This window comes from Balaenoptera musculus, chromosome 7, assembly GCF_009873245.2.
Source record: "Balaenoptera musculus isolate JJ_BM4_2016_0621 chromosome 7, mBalMus1.pri.v3, whole genome shotgun sequence".
In the NCBI taxonomy this organism is placed as follows: domain Eukaryota; kingdom Metazoa; phylum Chordata; class Mammalia; order Artiodactyla; family Balaenopteridae; genus Balaenoptera; species Balaenoptera musculus.
In genome coordinates, this window is record NC_045791.1 from 53,782,724 (window position 1) to 53,805,073 (window position 22,350).

At 41.7% G+C, this 22,350-nt stretch overlaps 1 protein-coding gene across 4 annotated transcripts in view; it reads left to right on the plus strand.

Annotated features, from left to right (window-relative positions):
- Nucleotides 1-21,148: 21,148 nt before the first annotated feature.
- RAPGEF4 (Rap guanine nucleotide exchange factor 4) overlaps nucleotides 21,149-22,350 on the plus strand; it is a 308,154-nt gene continuing 306,952 nt past the window's right edge. For 2 of the 4 annotated variants that reach the window (XM_036858163.1, XM_036858164.1), the window contains exon 1: nucleotides 21,152-21,337. In XM_036858163.1, coding sequence (XP_036714058.1) covers nucleotides 21,273-21,337 — 65 coding nt within the window. In that variant the 5' untranslated portion in view covers nucleotides 21,152-21,272. Of the gene's footprint in view, nucleotides 21,338-21,788; nucleotides 21,868-22,350 lie in introns of all 4 variants that reach the window. The other 2 variants (XM_036858165.1, XR_005020628.1) reach the window with 2 other exon arrangements.

Here is a 22,350-nt window from a genome sequence, read left to right on the forward strand (position 1 = left end):
GGCTGTTTCTCAAACAACATTAATTCAAAATAATCAATATGCCATCATGGCGTATTTGGGGATGGCCTGTCCTGAGACCCAACAGCTCTTTTTAATGTATACAATATAATCTGAATACCAAAGCAATTTTATATGCTTACTTTTAAAAACATAGGATTTATGGCAACATGGATGGACCATGAGGGCATCATGCTAAGTGAGATAAGTCAGAGAGAAAGACGAATACTGTATAATCTTACTTATATGTGAAATCTCATAGATACAGAGAACAGATTGGTGATTGCCAGAGGTGGGGAGCGGGGGTAGGACAAGATGGGTGAAGTTGATCAAAAGGTATAAAAAGGTTATGAAATAAATAAGTCATGGGAATATAATGTACAGCATGGTGACTATATTTAATAGTACTGTGCTGCATATTTGGAAGTTGCTAAAAGAGTAGATCTTAAAAATTCTCAACAAAAGAAAGAAAATTTCTAACTATGTATGCTGATGTTAACTAGATGCATTGTGGTGATCATTTCACAATATATACAAATATCAAATCATTATGTTGTACACCTGAACCTAATATAATGTTATATGTCAATTATATCTCAATAAAAATATGAACAGTCTCTTTTTCAACATTAGGAAAATTTACATTACCTATTTCCCCTTGAACTTGTATTTCTATTTTACTTTACCCACTGAATTTTATTGTTTCTATTTGAAAGTTTAAAAAATTAATCATCTTATCATACTCTTCTGTAACAAAAATTATGTATATGTTGAAATTTAAGATATTTGCTTCCTGTATTGGTAAAGCTGAGTGTTAAATTTTTCTTCTGGATTAAGTTATCATCACTGTTATTAGTATGCAATTAAACATAACAACATAACTGCATTATTAAAATTGATAATTATTAAACATAATAAGTAAAATGTTATTGGAACTATATCTCTTAATGAGATGGATGGAGCCTTTTTCCTTTTAATTAGTCCATAAATCCATAGATATATAGACTATGTCAATAGAAATTGACAGCAAAAACAAATTACTGGATATTTTTACATGTAGAATTTACCAAAAATTGTATTAATGACTGTTTACAGTAGAATCCACAAGTATTCTTGTTAAGCTAATATACATCTAATAAGTACATGATAGGATAGAATAAACTGGTAGAAAGTGGTTGAGCAAGAAGAAGAAGCAGGAAATGCATCCAAGTAAAAAATGAATATAGAGTGTCTAATTATGTTTATGCAATAGTTTATTACAATTTTTCTCTTATGAGTCTGGATGAATATACAAGAAAATATAAAACGCTCACTCACTTCTAATATATGTTTTGGATACTTGAAAATGTAATCCTGCTCAGCAGATAATCATGGGAATTTTTATCTCTTCTTTCTTGAAATCATGCAGCTGAGACACAAACCAGTGCTTTGATCAAGGCCGTGTCCCTGTAGACACTCACACCCTGGAATCAGGCCCCCTGGCAGGACTCCAGATGGGTGAGAGGTTTGCCTTATTTTATGAAGTAGGATAAAGGTGACTGGGAGGGAGGAGCTGGGAGCACGAATTCTCAGGCGGATCAGATTTAAGCATGAGTAATACGGAATTTGAGGGCCTGGAAATCGATCCCCTTAAAACTGTCCAACATACTCAACTCCCACGACTCCTGCACCAACCCTAGTTTGAAGTCCACAGTAGAGACCTCTGAAATCCACAGTGTATTTTAAGTTTAAACTTTTTAGAAAGCCCAGAGACACAAAGCCTGGCTAGGAAGCTCACCAGGCTGTCCTGTGAGAGACCTTCACATAAGCTTGAATCATTATGTGACAATGGCCTTCCTGAGGGAACTGCAACCTTTCTGACAGGATACTGAACCAGTAGGATAGGACACGGGGCAAACAAAGCCTGATGGATGACTATACAGTGCTTTTAATAGCTTTCCATCTTTGAGTGAACGTTTATTTCCATAAGGAAAACAAAACAAAACAAAACTGTTACATGTGAACTGGCTGCCCGAGTAGTAAAATAAAAACCAGAATGTAATGGAAAAATTCAGACAAGGTCATAGTCATCTTAAATATATATTTATTTTAAGATCCCTTGAAGGGCTGGAATTCAATTGCTAAATGAGCATTCTTTTATCAATCTAGAGATGAAATAAAACTATTATGCCATTTTTCTAAGGTATTTAATAAATGTGTATATTATAATCTAGAGTATCATAATTGTGATTAATCATTCTAGGTCATTAGAGAACATTTCATTATATTATAATGATTTTTAGCCCCTATTTTTGTTATTTTATTAAAAAAAATTTTTTTTTTTGGCTGCACCACGCGTCTTACAGGATCTTAGTTTCCCGACTAGGGATTGAACCCGTGCCCTTGGCAGTGAAAGCAGGGAGTCCTAACCACTGGACCACCAGGGAATTCCCCTAGCCTCTATTTTTAAATTGGCACAATTTATAAGGCGTTTATAAAAGTTTTTGAAAAAATTCAATCCAGTGCAAAAGGAACAAAATGGACAACCTGCCCTTGAGATTTAGGCAATGTAAACAGATGGATGTGTAGATGGCATACTCATTAATAAGAAGGTGGAATTATGTTGGAAATAAGACTTTGGAGAGTTCCCAAGATGGCAGAGTAGAAAGACCCTGAGCTCACCTCCTCTCATGGGCACACCAGAATTACAACTATTTACAGAACAACTCCTGATTAAAAAGACTGGAACCTATCAGAAAAGATCTTCTACAACAAAAGATATAAAGAAGGAACCACAATGAGATGGGTAGGACGGATGGAGTTGTGGTATAAGTCAATTCATACCCCAAGGTGGACAGTCCACAAACAATTACAATTACAGAGAATAATTACAATTGCAGAGGTTCTCCCCAAGGAGCTAGGGGTATGAGCCCCATGTCAGGCCCCCCAGCCCAGGGATCCTGCGCTGGGAAGATGAGCCCTCAGAATGTTTGGATTTGAAGGCCAGTGGGGCTTACTTTCGGGAAACCCAGAGGGCTGTGGGAAATAGACACTCCATTCTTAAAGGGTGCACACAAACTCTAACATGCTCCGGGTCCCAGGGGAGAAGCAGTGATTTGAAAGGAGCCTGGGTCAGACCTCCCTGCTGATCTTGGAGAGTCTCCCAGAGAGGAAGGAGGCAACTGGAGCTCACCTTGGAGACAGACACTCGTGGCAGCCGTTTTGGGGAGCTTGTTCTACCACATGGACACTGCTGCTGGAAAGTATCATTTTAGAATCCTCCCTCTAGCTTACTAGGCTCAGGGACCAGCCCTGCCACCCGCCAGCCTGTAGGCACCAATCCTGAGACTCCTCAGGCCAAGCAACTAACTAGGCGAGGAGACAGACCCATCTACCAGCAGGCAGGCTACCTTAAGACCTCCTGAGGCCACAGCCACCCCTGGACATGGCCCTGCTCACCAAAGGACACAGGACCCAGCCCCACACACCAGCCTGCAGGCACTAAACCCAGGACCCCCAGGGCCTTGCAGCCAGAGACCCTGGGAAGCAGCTCTGCCCACCAGTGGGTAGACGTCAGCCCCCAAATCCCCTGGGTCCTGGCCCCGCCCACCAGCAAGCCTGCTCTAGCCTCGGGACCAGCCTCAACCACCAGAGTCAGACACCAGCCCCAGGACGACCACAGTCCCACAGCCTGCCAGTGGTCCAGCACCAGCCCTGGGACGGGCTGGGCCCTAGCCTGCTCACCAGCAGGCCAATACCAGCTCTGAGACATCTTGGCCCTTCAGCCAGCTGCCCCAGGATCTGGCTCCACTCACCAGTGGGCCAGTACAAGCTTCGGGACACCCTGGACTCTGCAGCCAGCTGTGTCAGGAACTGCCCTACCCGCCACCAGCAGTCTGTCACCAGCTATGGGACCACTGAGCCCTGCAGCCAGACCCCAGGACCCAGCACTGCCCCAAGAACTGGCTTTACCCACTAGTGGGAGGGCACCAGCCCTGGGATCTCCTGGGCTCAGACTCTACCGACCAGTGAGTCAGAACTAGCCCAGGGCCCCCTAGGGTTCTGCAGCCAGCTGCCTCGTGACCCAGCCCTACCAACCAGTAGCCAAGAGCTTCCACACAAGGCAGGGCCTGGCAACCAACTGGACCAGGGGCCAGCCACACCTCCCAGACCGCCCACAGTAGTCAGCCTGCCGTAACAGAAGGACCCATGCAGCCCACATAGGGGACACCCCTAGAACATTTAGCTCTGGTGACCAGAGGGGAGTGCACTGCTGGGACATATAGGACATCTCATACAAAAGACTACTTCTCCAAGGTCGAGAAATATAAAAGAATAAAGAGCCCAGAAATAGACCCATGTGCTTATGGTCAACTAGTCTATGGCAAAGGAGGCAAGAATATACAATGGAGAAAAGACAGTCTCTTCAATAAATGGTGCTGGGAAATCTGGACAGCTACATGTAAAAGAATGAATTTGGAATTTATTTTCATACCATTTACAAAAATAAACTAAAAATCGATTAAAGATTTAAATGTAAGACTGGAAATCATAAAAGTCCTGAACAAACACATAGGCAGAACACTCCTTGACATAAATTATAGTGACATTTTTTTGGATCTGTCTCCTAAGGCAAAGGAAACAAAAGCAAAAATAAACAAATGGGACCTAATTAAACTTAAAAGCTTTTGCACAGCAAAAGAAACCATTGATAAAACAAAAAGACAATCTATCGAATGGGAGAAAATATTTGCAAATGATGCAACCAACAACGGGTTCATATCCAAACTATATAAACAGCTCATACAACTCAATAGTAAAAAAACAAACAACCTGATTAAACAATGGGCAGAGGACCTGAACAGACATTTTTTCCAAAGATGACATACAGATAGCCCCAGACACATGAAAAGATGCTCAATACCACTAATCATCAGGGAAATGCAAATCAAAACCACAATGAGATATCACTTCACACCTGTCAGAATGGCTATCATCAAAAAGACCACAAATAACCAGTATTAGTGAGGATGCAGAGAATAGGAAACCCCTGTACATTGTTGGTGGGAATGTAAATTGGTGCAGCCACTGTGGAAAACAGTATGGAGGTTCCTCAAAAAACTAAAAATAGAACTGCCATATGATCCAGCAATTCCACTCCTAGGTGTATATCCAAAGAAATGAAAATGAATTTGAAAAGATACATGCACCCCAATGTTCATAGTAGCGTTAGATACAGTAGCCATGGAAGCAACGTAAGTGTCCATCAACAGATGAACGGATAAAGAAGATGTGGTATTTACAATGGAATACTACTCAGCCATAAAAAAGAATGCAATCTTGCCATTTGCAACAACATTGATGGACTTGGAGGGTATTATGCTTAGTGAAATAAGTCAGACAGAGAAAGACAAATACTGTATGTTATCACTTATATGTGGAGTCTAAAAAGTAAAACAAACTAGTGAATATTATAGAAAAGAAGCAGACTCACAGATATAGAAAACAAACCAGTGGTTACCAGTGGGGAGAGAGAAGGGGAGAGGGGCAAGATAGGAGTAGGGGTTTAAGAGGTACAAACTACTGTGTATAAAATAAATAAGCTACAAAGATATATTATACAGCACAGAGAATATAGCCAATATTGTATAATAACTATACATGGAGTATAGTCTATAAAAATTTTGAATCACTATGCAGTACATCTGAAACTAATATAATATTGTAAATCAACTATGCCTCAATAAAAATTTTTTTAAAAAAGAAACAAGGCTCTGATTTTTTTAAAGTGTTTACTTTGCCCATACATTCACCTTCATTTTTCTCAGTCTACACCATTTCCATATGCTTGGCTCAAATATACACTTATTACTAAAATAGCTGATTAAGTTGTCCTAAAATTCTAATTCAATAAATTTATTTTCTTATTTTCTGGAATTAATGTAAAGTTGACCATTAAACAATGCAGGGGTTGGGGCACCCACCCCTGCACAATCAAAAGCTGAATATAACTTTACAGTCGGCCCTCCATATATAGTTCTGAATCCCTTGGATTTTTTTTTATTGAAAAAAGTCCACGTACAAGTGGACCCATGCAGTTCAAACTTGTGTTGTTCAAAGGTCAACTGTATATATATATGTATTCAAAGAGTGTGTTTTCCAGTTTTATCTATACCTGAGATAATGTTAAATGGGCTTTTTATTCACATTCAGCAATTGAATAAGTCTAAAATACAGAGGTAAAAATTGACATTGGATAAACTGTGATTCTGAGTCCAGATAACTAAAACGATATTTTCATGTTGCTAAGGAACAGTTTCTATTTAGTTGGAACAAAACTTCCCCAATATTTTCTGTTCCTCTCAGTCCTATGAAATAATCCTTTACAACTCAGTAAAATTATAACCTGAATATGGGTTGGAGTACTGGTTTTTATTTACAAATGCAGAGATCCCTGCTGTTGTAGCCAGCTGTGGTACCAACTCCTGGTATTCACAGCCTGTGGTGTCCCCTCCCACACTGTACCAGGGTTGGTCAATAGAATCTGGCGGAAATAATGGTATGTCACTTCTGAGACTACCAGAAACAGCACTGCTCTCTCTCTCTCATCACTTGCTCTAGGGGAAGCAGTGATGCGGGAGGGCCCTGTGTTGCTGAACTAAGCCTGTGCTCTAGTGAGCGACTTGGGAAACAGATCCTCAAGACCACATCTGGCCTCGAGATGGCTGTAGCCTGGCTTGACTGCAACCTCACGGGCAACCCTGAGCCGGGGCCACCCAGCTAACCTGCTCTCAGACTCCTGACCCTCAGAAACTGTGAGAGAATAAATGTGCGTTGTTTCAAGCTGCTAAATTTCGGGGTAATTGGTTGTGCTGCAGTAGGTAACTAAAAAGCTACCTATTGAACGTGTTACTTAATTATTCTTTACTCTGCATCTATCATTTTTAAGTAGACCATTACTTTGCCATTAAGGAAATATGCCCTAAATTAGTAGTTCTTGATAGTGGTGCTTCCCCCTCCTCCCACCCTGGGGGACAACCTAGAACTTTAGTTGTCACCATGATTGGTGGAGCTTATTGGCTTCTGGTGAATGGGAGCTAGGGGTGTTAGACATCTGCAATGTGCAAGACACTTCATTTCAAGATAGTAAAGGAAACAGTATAAAATATCAATATTTGTTATAAAAAGGGGATATTGTTCTAATAGAGTTCAGAACTACAAGCTTAAAGAGAGGTATGTCCTATTTTTCATGGGGAAGGGTAAATGAAATCTGCTGATCTTTTTTTTTTGAAATGGTCCATAATGGAAAGGTAAAAGAAGCCAGGAATCTGTCGTGTGGAATGTAATTTGCTCAAAAACTTGAATATAAGAATATAAAATTTGTAATCATAAAAATGACATTTGAAATGGTATGTATTTTTAAAGAGAAGGTAGTATTTAGTTTTAGGTAACAGGATAGTTTGTGACAGGTAGAATTACACACTAATGGAAGGAATACGGGTCTAGTGAAGCAGAGAAATGTCAGTTACGGTCTCACTGCCCAGTAGCATCCTAACTTGGGCAAATCCAAAATTGTGACAGGAGGGCAAGGCAAAAAATTACCGTACCTTGATGATACCTTATTTGGTACAGTTTTCATTTTCATGGGGACCTTAAAAAATGCATATTACTGAACTGATCAAAGATTGATTTGACATGGCTCACAAAATAATTGGAATCTATATGTCTTAGAAAAATCTAGGCCTTTACAGCATTCAGAGTAATTTTTTCTTTGATGTTAAATGCATTTTCTATCAAATATGATGTAATACTCTAGGCTTATAGGATTTTTAGCAAACTCTTAGAACATGTCAAATGAATTAGTACTTGGAGTGATCCCATTTGGGTTGATAAGGCAAGTTCCCACAGTGGGAGGTGGGACAGGGAAGGGCAAGGGATTTTCTGGACCAAAATACAATTGACCATAAATGCCATCTTCTTGCAGGGCAGTATACTATAGGACTGAAGAAGTAAGGCAGAGTCCCTGCCCTTGTCTTTTGTATCTTTTTATGTAGTAGCTTATTATTTTTTAAGCCAAGTATATGTTTACATAAAATTTTAAAATCACCTTTTTTTTTAGTGTTCAGTTCTATGAATTGGGACAGCAGCATAAAGTTGTATGACTACTATCATATTCCAGATATGGAACAGGTCCATCACCTCAAAAATTCCTTTTGTAGTCAAGACATCCACCTATTCCCAGCTCTTAGCAATCTTGGATCTGTTTTCTGTCTTTACAGTTTGACCTTTCCCAGAATGTCCTATAAATGGAATCATACTATAGAATGAAGCTCACACGTTCCCATCCCCCCAACCTAGAACCAATTTGGATTATTGCATGAACAAGAAATAAACTTCTATTTTGGTTCAGCTATTATATAGATTGAGGCCAATATGTCACAGCAAATAATCAGCCCTGACTAATACACTCTCCTTTTCTTTCCCTTATCAAATCACCTTGTCAACATGCTCTGATTACAAGTCTTTGACCAAGTTTGTCAGTTATCTGTAGGTCACTCATAAGAAACATTTTTCCAGGCCTTTGTCGTTCATGTGCAGATGAAGTTGAGAAGCTAAAAACTAGATGAGATTTAGAAAAATATTCTTTGTCTTATTAAGTGTTATAAAGAGTTTATCTGATGTATTGACTCCAAATTATTACTAATTCACCTGTAGTGCTGTGCTGGGAAATTTTCTGGGGCAGTGTCCAGGCTAATAGGAAAGAATACTGTGATTAATTAGCAGTAGCTGTCATGAGCAAGTGAGGTAAGAGTGATGGCATGGGTTCAAAAAATTTCATCATCCCTGGGGTTAAGCCAATGCCTTGGATGCATTCAGTAGGCCTTTCCTAGCAATACACCCCAGATTCGTAAGTCTCAAGTAAGAAGAACTTACCATGAAGGCAATATCTTTGCCATGGCTCTTATTTATAGGAATTGGTGTGATTTATTGGCAGCTGTAACAGGCCAAGTTATAAATGAAATATAGATTTCCCTCTGCCTAGATTCTGCTTGTTTAGTTCAGAAGTCAGGTATTTTCAGGACTCAAAAGTTCTAGTAAAACAATTTGAAAGCACACATACTGTTACTCCCCTGAACAGTGGCTAAGCAGATGATTTTATCCTCTAGGCTGCAACCTGGTATCTTTAAATCTATGACCAACTGACTCCCTGTTTGGTTTACAGACCAACCTGACAAATACAAGGAAATAAGAATAGGAAACATTCCTTTGCTATAAATAAGCCATGGGTGGTTAAAAAGCAGACAGACCCCCTCCTTTCTGCTGTGGGAATTAGAGTTTACTTATAGTGGCTCTCAAGTGCTTAGATTTCTTAAACTACTTGTTCTTAGTTACTATTTTCTAGATGACAAGATGATGAAGTTCAGATACACATACCCAAGTCCAACTAATACTTCACCCAAACAAAATCTCAGCTTAATCTTTCTAACAAACACATTAAAGATTTTCTATTTTCACAGGACGTAAGAAAGAGTAAAATCTCTCCACACACAATAATATCGATGAATTAGCCAAGAAGTTCAGGTCGTTTCTAATCATGAGGGAAGAGTCGGACACATCTAAATTGAAGGATAGTCTGCAAAATAACTGGCTCAGAGTCTTTTAAAAAGCCAATGTCATGAAAGAATTAAAAAAAAAAAAAGAACACCGTTGAGGGGTGGTTTTAGATCCAGAGACTACAGATAAATGCATAACAACTAAATGCAACGTGTGATCTTTGTTTGAATCTTGCCTAAAACAGAAGCAAACAAGCAAAAGACAAAAATGATATTTTGGTCTATTGGGGAAATTTGAATATAAACTTTATATTAGATAATAGGATATATCAATGTCAAATTTCTTGAGTGTGATTACTGTAGGAGAAGGTAGAAGAATGCCCTTGCTCTTAGAAGATGCTTGCGGTAGTATTTAAGACCATGGTGTTAAAATGTCGGCCACTTACTCTCAAATGGTTAAAAGAAATGTGTGTGTATTATAGAAGGAGAGACCAAACAAATGTGGCAACAGTTGGTAAATCCAGGTGAGGAATATACAGGAATTTATGGTTCTAGTATCCCAACTTTTCTGTAGGTTTGAAAATTTTCAAATTAAAAAGTTGAGGAAAATAAATAAATTGAGAAAAATAAGGTAATTTATGTTTTGTTTTTATTTCATCAAGTTCAATATCTAAGGTAGGGATGGCAATTGGTAATTTTAGATGTTTTAAATTATAAAAATAAGCAGAAAACTTGGGAAGTGGGGGGAATTACCCTATCATTTCTAACACAGGGATTATACTTTTCCTTTCCAATCTGTTCCTCTGTGCATAAATACGTGTCATCACATTATAATAATTTTCATCTAGTTTTCCATTTAATATTATATCTTCAGCGTTTCCTATAATATTATAACTTAAACACTTATAATGACTACTTTTAATGATTCATTTGAGGGAATTCTTTTGAGGGAATATGTATTTTCTTTGACAGTTCCACAATTTAGATTTCTAATAAATAGTGTTTCAATGGGCATCTTTGTATGTAGCTTTTTCTATATTGTGGATTTTAGTTTTGGTATAAATTTCCACAGGGGAAATTGCTGGATCAAATGACCATTTATGGAAGACTAGAAACACTTTGCCCCGATTCTTTTAAACTGCCAGTGAGATAGTGGGAGCTTAATAAAAGTGAGCCATTTCAAACAGTTACATTTCTTTGAGCTGGAGTATTTTCAGATTGTTAACACCCCTCCCTTGCCCCCCTCTCCCACAACTAATTGTGGGACCTTGGGTCTCTGTTTCCTACTATCTACTCCTTTAGATGAGTTTTTTCAACCTAAGATCCTGGGCACCCAGAAGTCAGTGGGAGTGACAGGGTGTCTTTAAGCTTTTCAATACTTCACCAGCCTAACAAAAATCATACATATACTCACAATGAAAACTCAAGTGAGTGAGCTTAGAAGTGCAGTCTCTGGCCCCAGTCAAGCCTGGCCTGATGACTACAGCCCAGCCAACAGTCCATCGGCCACCTGAGACCCTGAGCCAGAACCCAACTGAGCTGCTGTCAGGTTCCTGACCCTCAGAGATTGTCAGGAGATAATAAATGTTTGTTGTTTCGGCTGTCAAGCTTTAGAGTAATTTGTTATGCTGCAATAGATAACTGATACAGATTTTGGAAATGAGATGTGGCCTTACCAGAGACACAAAATGTGGACAAAAGACATGAATAAGTACTTCATGAAAGAAGATATCTAAGTGATCAATGAGTAGATGTAAAGAAGCTCATCGTTAGTCGTCAGGAAAAAGCATACTAAAACCAGTATGAAATACCATTAAACACACACCAGAAAGGCTAAAATGAAAAAGACTGACAATCTGAGTGTTGGTGAGGATGCAGAGGAGCTGGGACTCTCACACATTGCTGGCAGGGATGTGAAATGGTGCAATCACTTCGTAAAACTAGTAAAGTTAACATAAACCTACCCCTATTGACCCAGAAAGTACACGCTGAGGTATATACCAAGAGAAATTACTGGATACATCCAAAAAAAGAGTACATAAATGTCCTTAGCAGCTTCATTCATTATAGACCTAAACTGCAAATAACCCAAATATTCATCAGCAGGAGAATGTATAACAAATTGTGTTATACTCAGGCAATGAAATACAGCAATAAAAATATGTGAAGTATATATACAGCAACTTGGGTGAATCTCAAAAGCATTATTTCAAGCAAAAGTAGTACATACTATATGGTCCCATTTATATAATATTCAAAAGCAGATAAAACAAGTCTATAGCGATAAAAATGAGAGCAGTCATTACTTCAGAATTGGTAAGTTGTACTGACTGGCAGATAGGAGGGAATTTTCTGGGGTGATAGAAATATTCCACAGTTTGATCTGGATGGTCACACTAAGCTATACAAATGTGTCTTAGCCCATCTGGGCTACTATAACAAAGCACCAGAGACTGGGTAGCTTATAAATACCTGGACTTTATTTCTCACAGTTCTGGAGGCTGGAAGTCTGAGATCCGAGTACCAGCACGGTGAGGGTCCTCTTCTGGATCACAGACTTCTTGGTGTTACCCTCACATGGCAGAAGGTGGCAAGGGGGAGCTGTTTTGGACCTCTTTTAGAAAGGCCCAAATCATGAAATATCTGCCCTCATGACTTAATCACCCCCCAAAGGCAATACCTCCTAATACCATCACCTTGGGGATTATGTTTTAACCCATGAATTTTGGGGGGAGACACATACAGACCATAGCAATATGTTAAAAAATTTCATAAAAGCATACCCTTAGGATTAGTTCATTTTACTACTCGATGTAAATTACAGCTCAGTTACATATTGTTAAAAAAAAAAAAAACCTAAAGTCCTTTCTGTGGCCTCTAAGGCCCTAGGGATGGTGTCTTCGGCTCCCTCTTTGAGTTCATCTCTTGACACTCTTCCCCTTATTCACTCCCCAGATCTGCTAGCTTCCTTCCTCTTCCTCTAATCAAGCATGCTGGCACCTCAGGGGCTTTGCAGCAAGTTTTCCCTCTGTCTGTAATCTCTGTCCTCAAATAACCCCTCAAATATCATCCTTCATTTATTCAGGTCCCTGGTCGTCATAGTCATGTTTCTCTGGAAAACAGAGTCTCAGGCAAGGACTGTTAGGGCTGTATTTAGGAGGTACAATCCAACACAGCTGGTCACTCAGTATATTAGCTTCCTACAGCTGCTGTAACAAAGTGCCACAAACTGGATTCCTTAAAACAGCAGAAATGTATTGTCTCTCAGTTCTGGAGGCTAGTAGTCCAAAATCAAGAATGTTGGCAGGGCCACCTGCCATCTGAAACCTGTAAGGGAGACCTTTGCTTGCCTCTTCTAGCTTCTGGGGTTTGCTGGCAATCCTTGGTGTCCCTGGCTTGTACATGCGTCATTCCAATGTCTACCTCCATTGTCACATGGCCGTATTCTCTCTGGGTATCTCTGTCTTTTCTTCTTCTTACAAAGACATCAGTTGCATTGGAGTAGGAACCACCCTCATAACCTCATCTTAACTTGATTACATCTGCAAAACCCTATTTCCAAATAAGGTCACATTTGCAGGGGTTAAGACTTCACCATATCTTTCTGGGGAACACGATCCAACCCATAGCACTCAATAAGCACACAGGCTTGGTCACACAGATTGACTTCAGTCAGGCTGTATGGAGAAACCGTGCACCCAAACAGTCCATCAGAGGGAGCAAGGGAGAGGTTTTATCTGCCTGGTATCCTCCAATCTCCTGTCTCCCACTGGTCAAAGTTCATTCAGGGGGAATTAAGCCTCTGCATATCTGGATCGCATCAATCAGCCCCACTGGCAGTTGCTCAGGAAACAAGGCCCTGCAGTTCGGCTTTTCAGCTGAGTTCGGTGAGAGAAGCCAGATATTCTAGGCCTGTGGCTGGTGAGCCTTAGGCAGGGAAACCATGGGGTGTGGGGAAACACGGGGTGGGTTAGCTGCTGTGGCAGCTGAGGAGAAGCAAGTGGCTGAAGATGAGACAGGCGGTGTGTAGACGGGTCCCACGCTCTGCTCGAAAGTCACCTTATTGGGAGACTGGGATTGATACGTATACACTATTGATACTATGTATAAAATAGATAACTAATGAGAACATACTGTATAGCACAGGGAACTCTACTTAATGCACCGTGGCGACCTGAATGGGAAGGAAGTCCAAAAGGGAGGGGATATATGTATATGTATAGCTGATTCATTTTGCTGTACAGTAGAAACTAACACAACATTGTAAAGCAACTATACTCCAATAAAATTAATTAGAAAAACAAAAAAGCCAAGAAAAAGTCACCTTACCAGGGAGGTCTTCTCTGACTACCTTATACCAAATAGAAGTCCCCTCTCCATCTATGTATTCCTTTATTTTACTTAATTGCTCTTCATAGCATTTATCCCCACTGGTCATGGGATATATTTATGTGCTTATTTGCTTCTCTCTCATTTTACCCACTGCAACAGGGATCGTGAAAGCAGGAAATTTGTCTGTTCTCTGCTCTTCCCTCGGTGCCTAGCACAGTGCCTGGCACATGGCAGGAACTCAGTACATATTTATTGAATTGAACGACTAGGTGAATTGATGGGTGTAAAAAATGAAAAAGGCCCTGTCTCTCCAGTCGGTTGGGGGGTAGCTGAGTGGGTGCCAGTGGGGTTATCTTAGACACAGACAGGCCTGTCATGAGTAGGTCAGGGCCTAGGTTCACCTGAAAGGAAGGCTTCATTTCCAGGGTTTAAACTGTGCAGCTCCTGGACAAGGTGAAGAGCTGCAGGAATCAGGGCCTCTAGGTCATCAGGCAGGGAGAGCTGACAGGACTGGAATCTCCCTCAAGTGAACGTGGAGGGCAGAAGGTGTGTGGTGCCCTTGCCCTGCAGGTCACAGTGGGTAAAGAACCCTGTCTTTGCTTCTTGACCTCTTCCTAAGTCTTCTGAGTTATTTTCTGCTTCTGGAACCAACTACGCTTTTAATCTTTAGTTGTGCAACACTACCATGTCTTTTACATGAATATTGGTGCCACCTAAGCAAAAGAGCTCAACTCATCACCAGGTCATTGCCCAGTCAAGATCTGACATATATCTTGCTTTAAATGACAATTCTGTTTTATTTCCGTCAAGTTCCGGCGTGCTCTTGGTTTTATACAACCAATAAGATTTTTAGTCACATTCTCTCTTTTCTGTTCTTATTTTCTCCATGGAATCCACTATATACAGTAATCTGGTTTTGAAATATGTAGGAGCCCATACTGGATTACAGATGAAAAAGAAATTGTAACAAAAGCTAGGTGACTGCAATTCATTCAAAATTGTTTTTATGGTAATTTTCTCTATTAACATGAAAAATGTGTATAATAACACAGGTAGAGATTTTCTCAGTTGAATAATGTACTACGCTTCTCTCACACAATATCAAAAAGCAATAGAAGCTTGTTAATTCACCAAAATAAATATATTCCACTAGAAAATAGGCCTAAGATGAATGCGGTGATATGGTGACATTTTCCTCACCCTAAATTATTTACCCAAGTCCATTACTGCCTCTTTACCACTCATCTTGAGGAAGTGGCGTACAGAACACTTTCACATGTAGAGAGGCCTTCCTTTGGCACAGGTGGAGTATTGCACCTGGTTAGTTTTTATGCCTAGTTCGCATCTGAGTGATCTGCATGTCAATGATTTTCACCAGTCTTGGTTCCAGAGGAATAGGTTCTTCTGGAAAGGTGGCCAGTTGGAGCATTCATGCTTTTTCACAGCTCACTCCCTCTACGCAGGGAGTTCTTATATTAAATGAACTAACACAATAATATCAGTTTTCTATATAGAAGTCAGCATGTTTCTCTAGAATACAATTTTACTTCTGGAGCAAAAGAGTTTTCTTCTTTTAGGACTTGCTTCCATAACTAAGTCACAAATTTTAACTGAATAATTTTGGGGACAGACGGTTCTTTTTAACTATATGCCTCTTGACTGTACACTTCATCTTTCTGCGAAACAAGGGCCTATAACCACATATAGACTCTTTACAGGGAGTATAAACACTGCTGACTTAAACTTTTACATTAATCCTTTATGAATCTGGAAATTGGAAGGCAGTCGCTAGATAATCCCAAACCTATTTTTTTCTTGATTTCATAATATTTTATTGTTTGCTCTAATTCCAGTGCCCCCAAAACTCACAAAGAAATGTAGTAATACATAATTTACTAATGTAAATATTATGGGTCATTTGTGACTTTGCCTTATGGATAAAATTTTTTTAAAATAATATTTATGTTACTGTAAACAAAATTTTTGTCACTTTCGTATCCCCGCTTATTACTGTTTTAAGATTTTAATCCAAATATACTCCCCCCAAATTGACAAATCTTCAAAGTTTTAAATGAAAACCACAAAGCTTTTTATTATAACCCACAAACTGGGGCTTTACTGATCAGATATCTTAAGTTACGCATTTCTTCTTCGGAAAGCTCAGGGGACCAGTGAGCAGTACTTTCCTAATGAATGTGGTATTTCTTACAACTCCCAGGTGGATGGCCCTGCCTGGAAAAGGCAGTTGTCTTGGTTGAGCAGGCATTAATGTCAAAGGTATGGAAAAGGAACTTGACTTGATTCAGTTTTCACTGGCTTGTCACAGATGCTAAATTCAAATTTCACCTGAGGCACCAAAATGGAACAGATACGAAATTCCAAAGTAAGGTGGCAAGACGCAGACTTTCAATCAAAATACTGAAGACCAGTTTCATGAGTCTAAAACACCTCACCCAAAGGAGTAAATAAAAGTGTCTAGGAAGTAGGAACAGAGGGAGGATTCCATGAGGAGTATTTTCTTGGTGAGAGCTGTGCTGTGATTCCCACCACCAAGGGTAGGGAAGGCAGGGCTTCAATGGACCACCCAGAGAACAGTTCCCTACAGTTGCGGGGGGGACAGGGGACTGATGTCTGACTTGACTCCAGCCCTGGAAATCTAAAGATCAGGAGAGAGGGACTGGTGAGCTTCTTTGGCAAGAGTGAGAAGTGTTATCATTAGGACTGATCTGCGCTCAGTTTATTGGAGCAAAGTAGGCACAAGTGTTTCTACGGACCAGCTGTGGGCCACACAGGAGAGAACCGTTCTGCAGCCCCTTTGAGCCCTGCTCAAGAAGACTCCTGGGATGTGAGTGGAGGATAACTTGGGACCCTCCTACAGAGGGAGGTGGTTCGGAGAGGCCCTCGGGAAAGCCAGGTCTGAATAGGGAGCTGGTACCAAACGAGCAACACCTGCTCATGTTGAAAGGGTCAGCAGGGAGGCTGCCCAAGAATACAGGAAAGCACCTAAAAGACACCTTTGCCAGGCCCAGAAAATATGATGCCATCTTACAACTGTTCCAGCCGAGTAACTGTTCCCGCCCTCCTTTTTTCTCCTCCCTTCCTTTCTCCTCTGTTTCTGGAAGGGTAAAAACCAGCAGGTATCAAGTAGGGGCAGAGATGAGCAAGGAAAGGAGAAGCTGACCACCTCCTCTTTCCTAAAAGCTGGACACCTGCCTGTGACCAGCTCTAGATGGTGGAGGAAGAGAGAATTCTTATCTTTGAATAAAGATTGAAGTATTTAGTAATATATTGGTTTGGACATTCTAACAGAAAGACTAATGCTTTCTATTACCTATAAGTGACCAAAAAAGCTATATCCAGTGGCAGGGGTAGAATTACCCTCACTGAGCAAGTTTAAAGGGACAGTGAGAGAAAACATTAAAATTGCTGTTATAACTTCACCCAGGAAGTACTGCTTCTTCAATGAATAGGTTATAGCACCAGCAGGAGTGATGCATGTGTTTTAATAACCCACCTTCCATGAGGTGCCTAAAACCTCATGTGAATCAGGTGAATCAGATGAATCAGGTGAATCAGATCCTCCCCTTACACTGGATATGAGTGAATGCCCAATCTTCAGTAGAATTCTCAGAATGGAAAAATGTAGGGCCCTATCCTACTTCTGTTACTGCGCTGTTCATCTACCTATTGCAATAACTCTCCAGTGGTATGTACCTGTAGCTGTCCTATGAAGAATGACAGAGCTAGGCATAGACTGAATGAGGAGGTTTTGAGAAAGTCCTTGGAAATCTTTACTGTTTCTCTGTTTCCCTTGTATCCTACACAGTCAAAACTTGCAATTTACAAATGTCACGGCCCTTTAGTATAAGTGTTCTCAAATGATTGTCACCAGGTCCCTCTGAAATGCAGAGGGCAGATACTGTTTATCTTCATTGTACAGAGAATAATAACAACAATAACAGCTAAGAGTTATTGAGCACATACCATGTGGTTGGCACTTATGCTAAATGTCCTGTAAGCATCATATTCATGTATAATACCATTAATTTATCCACTTTACAGGTGATGAAACAGGGTCTTAGGCTAAGCAATTCATTTAAGGTCAAACACTTAGTAGAAGATGAAGCTGGAATTTGAACTCAGCCGTCTGTCCTCAAATTCCTAACTTTGAACCTCTGCTCAGATGAACAAAATGGAACTCTAACATTAAGAAACCCATTCAAGGTTCTACAACTAGTAATAATTAGCATTAACCCACTTGGGTCTTGTGATTTTTGGTCCTCATCTCATTGGAGATCATCAGTGGAGATGTTTAGCTGTCTCCCAGAGCAAAGCTATAGGAAGGAGATTAAGCAGAAACGTTTTTGCCAATCAAAATAATAGGCCTCAAAAGAAAGTTTACTATAGTTAATTACACTATATTGTACATTTGAAAGTTACTAAGAGAGTAGATCTTAAAAGTTCTCATCACAAGAAAAAAAACTAGCTGAGTGGTGATGGATGTTAACTAGATACTGTGGTGATCATTTTGCAGTGAATACAAATATTGAATCATTATGTTGTATACCTGAAACTAATATAATATTATATGTCAATTATATGTCAATTTTTTAAAAAGTTTAGGTAAATTATATCCATACGTTGGAATATTTTGTAGCCAGTAAAAATTTTTAATGAGGATTTCATTTAAACACACAAAGCATTTTTCCATTCCAAGTAGAAAAAGTAGCCTATAAAATATTAATGCTTTCAAGTCTGTATGAATACATGTATCTATACACATATATACATAATTGAATGTAAGCAGCAAGATATATGCATGTGTTTATGGGTGTATTTGTGACTGTATCTTTTAAAAATAGAAAATATAGAATGAAATGTGCTAAAATATTAGCAGCATTATCTCTAGGTGGTGGAATTATCGGTAATATATACTTTTTATTCTACACTTTTATTTATTTTCCCCCTAAAGATCAGTACATGTTCTTTCTTCCTTTCCCCTACTGGACAGGTTTATTATTTTAAAAATTATGATAAAAAACCAATTTATAACCATTTTACTCTTATCACGTGGGCAGTCATTTCTGACATGCCTTTTACCCTCATATTATAGACAACCAGTGACACCATCACTCAGTGCAAGGGCTTTGGAATCAGACAGACCCGAATCTGGTTCAGGGTCCCCCACTCCAGCAGCTGAGGGCATGGACCTCTCTGGAGGTTCAGTGTCCCAGTGAGTATACTGGAGTTACTGGAACCTACATCCAGGGCTGGATAGGGGCGTGTGTGTGCTCTGGGGAAGGCAATGATTCTTGGTGCTTCTTCGAAAGGATATTCTTTAAATAATACTTTAATTTCTATTTGGAGGAAAGGCAGGGTCCCCGCAGGGCAAAACAAAAGCCTCGCAGTTCATTAGACCTACAATCCTTAAAATGCACGATAGAGGCCTTGGGCTCTCACTCCCACTCCAAGCAGGTCATCGGCATCTTCCTTCCAACCCAATCAACACTCTCCCCGGAAGTACTGATAAACATAATTTTCTCTAGTTCATTACATTTTCAAAAATATTTGTCTCTTCTTGTGGAGTAACCCTGGACATCTGTCCTTCTGGCTCTGCTTCATAAAATGTTCTGAAGATTAAATGAGATAACACATGTAGAGAACTCTGCACAGCATCTGACACTCAGCAGAAGTTCAATAAATGACGACTATTATTAGTATCATAGCTAAAAACTATGGCAACTCCAAACCTCCGGTAATGACGGGTCATGCCGTCATTACCTCTAGCTCCTTACCTATAAACATTCTCTGAGCAAAGGCATTTTTGGGAAAGCATTTGGTGACCTTGAAATGTTCTCAAGAGCTCTCTGATACCTTTATAAATGAATCTTAATAAATATAGGAGACTCATTTCCTTCTTCATACCTCTAGCATAAAAAAGCAACATAAATACCTTTGGCGATCTTTGTATAGTATAGCATTTTAAATGTTATTTACCTTAAACACAGTAGAAATCAACAGGATGGAGGTCACCTGGGGGACAAACACTGAGCAGGGAGGTGTTGCTGAGGGAACGGCGGCAGGTCTGAAACCAGATCCTGGCTATGGCAGAAGGGAAACGGCAGATTCTTTGGAGGAGTTTTATTAGGATAAAAAGATGCCAGAATGCACCTGCTGTTTCATTCTCTCCAGTCTCCTTGAACACCCTCTGAGCAGGGGAGTGAGGGGAGGGTAGGAGAGAAAAAAAACACAGTGAGGTTAGCAATGCTATGTCTCTTTCCCCATTGTCTGTTCCCAAGTGACCATCAACATCAAAACACTGCTTGGTAGTAGTCTAAAAGATTTAACTTGTCCCCAAATTCCTAAGCAACCATCGGTGTGTAATTTGATTTTTGGCAGAACGTAACTGAACTTCTAGGCATATGATTTGTTTTGTACATCTACCAGGGACCGGTGGAGTGACCACCCACCCATTCCACACTCCAGCCACGGAAAGAAGGGCATGTGGAGCCAGCCATTCAGGTCACGCCAAGTGCAGTCGGATCTTGGCCCCCAATCCAAACCTCAGTTTTGCTGTGGCCCCACTACTCCCCATTCTTAAGTGTGTGTGTGTGTGTTTGATCAAGCAGGTGATGGGAGCCCAAGCAAGTTCAAGGTTCAAGGCCAGAGACTTCGGTCTGTCAACCCCTCAGTCACCACTGGTCACCATTCTGGTCCACTGGCCTCCCCTCTGGGCTTCCAACCATGCCTGCACTGCCTCTCCGTTCCATCCCGGCCCTCCCTCACCCTTCAGGGGGAAACTAATTCCACACTCAGAGACCACTGTGGGCGTCCCCAGCCCAAGCCAAGATAGCCCTCCTCTCCATCCCTTTGGAAAGGGGAAACAGCAAAGGTGAGCAAGAAACCGCCAGCAGGTTTTGACAGCTGCAGAGGGAGACTAATGGGTTTCTAAGGAAACGGATTGGCAGCAGCCATTTTAGTGGCATTTGCCGTAAGAAAAATACATGGACACTGACACCCGTCCCCCCACCCCCAACCGCGGCGCCTTCCCCCCTCCACGCTTCAGAGGCCCCGAGGTGAGTGGTAGGGCTCAGGTCTCCCCGAGACGCAGCAGCCACCAGTCGCAGGTGGCCTGCCACCCGGGGTCGCCCCCCAGCCCCCTCCCCGCAGCGGGCGGGACCGCGGGACTCCCCACCCCCGGGCGCCGCAGTGCAGCGCGGTCCCCGCGTCCCGCCCCTCGGGTCCCCCGCCCGGCAGGCCGCTGGGAGGGCTGGCGCGTCGTCGCCGCGCCGGGCGCGAGGCGGGCCGGGAGGAGCGGGTCCGCGCGGCGGGCGAGGCGGAGGCGAGGCGGCGGCAGAGCGAGCGCGGGAGGTCGCCGCAGCCGGGGGACGCCGCGCGCCGCTGCCCATCATGGTCGCTGCGCACGCTGCCCATTCTTCCTCCTCCGCCGAGTGGATCGCCTGCCTGGATAAAAGGTAGCCGGGGAAGGGCCCCCGCCGGGCCGGGCTGTGCGCGCTGCCCCTGCCCGGAGACGGCCTCAGGGACGCCCGCCGGGGCCGCGGGAGGAGGGTCCCCGAGCCGGGAGGGAGCGGAGGGTCCGCACCCGGGACCAGGGGACGCAGATCCCGGTCTCTCATGGGGCTCCCCGTGCACGAGATTTTCACACGTGGAGAAATTGCGGCGCAGTGGGGGGAGCCCCAGCCCCGCCAGTTCCCCCCCCCCCGCCCCTCCTTCACGGTCTCCTCGCCCCCCGAGACTCCCGGCTCCGCGCTCGCGTCGGGGTTTATTTTCCTTGGCATCACAGGGCAGAAGAATAGATTCCTACCTTCTTCCGGCTGTTCAGACCCTCAGGGGTAAATAAGTTTTAAGGAGGGTGGGGGGAAAGGCAGGTGCAGAGTAACGTGCTTTTTTTGTTGTTCCTGAAAGCCAAGTGTGAAGGACCCAGTGGAGCTGTCAAGTGCCTTCTGAAATTCTCAGCTTCTGCCCTCGCAGTCGCTTGCCCAAGGTCTGTGTTAGGAAGGTCACGCGGGAGACTGCTTTCGTCTTAATACCCTGCCTCTCGGGAAGAGACCCTTACTCTAAAAAATTAAAACCATAAAGCGTTGTAACTCCCGACGACAGCCCTGTGTTAAGGAGGGTGCTGTGTGTAACAGCGGACTGCAGTTGTTTCCAGGCTCTGACAGCATAATTTTCTGTTTGTCCAGATTGTGGGTTTAGCAGTAAACATTACACAGTATGTTAGCAATTATAGTTTATTACCCTGATTAAAAGGTGATGCATCTGAACTTTTAAGAACTGGGTAAGAAATCTTGCAGAGTGAACTGCCTCTGATTTTCGAGTCTGATGCAGCAGGGCAGTGATTCATGTCCTGCAGCTATCTGCATGACATCTCTATTTGCATTTGTGTGAAATATTTTACGCTCTGCCATATTGAAATTTTTACAATTAGCAGATTCGTAACCAGATCAAACTTGAAAATCTCAAGCGT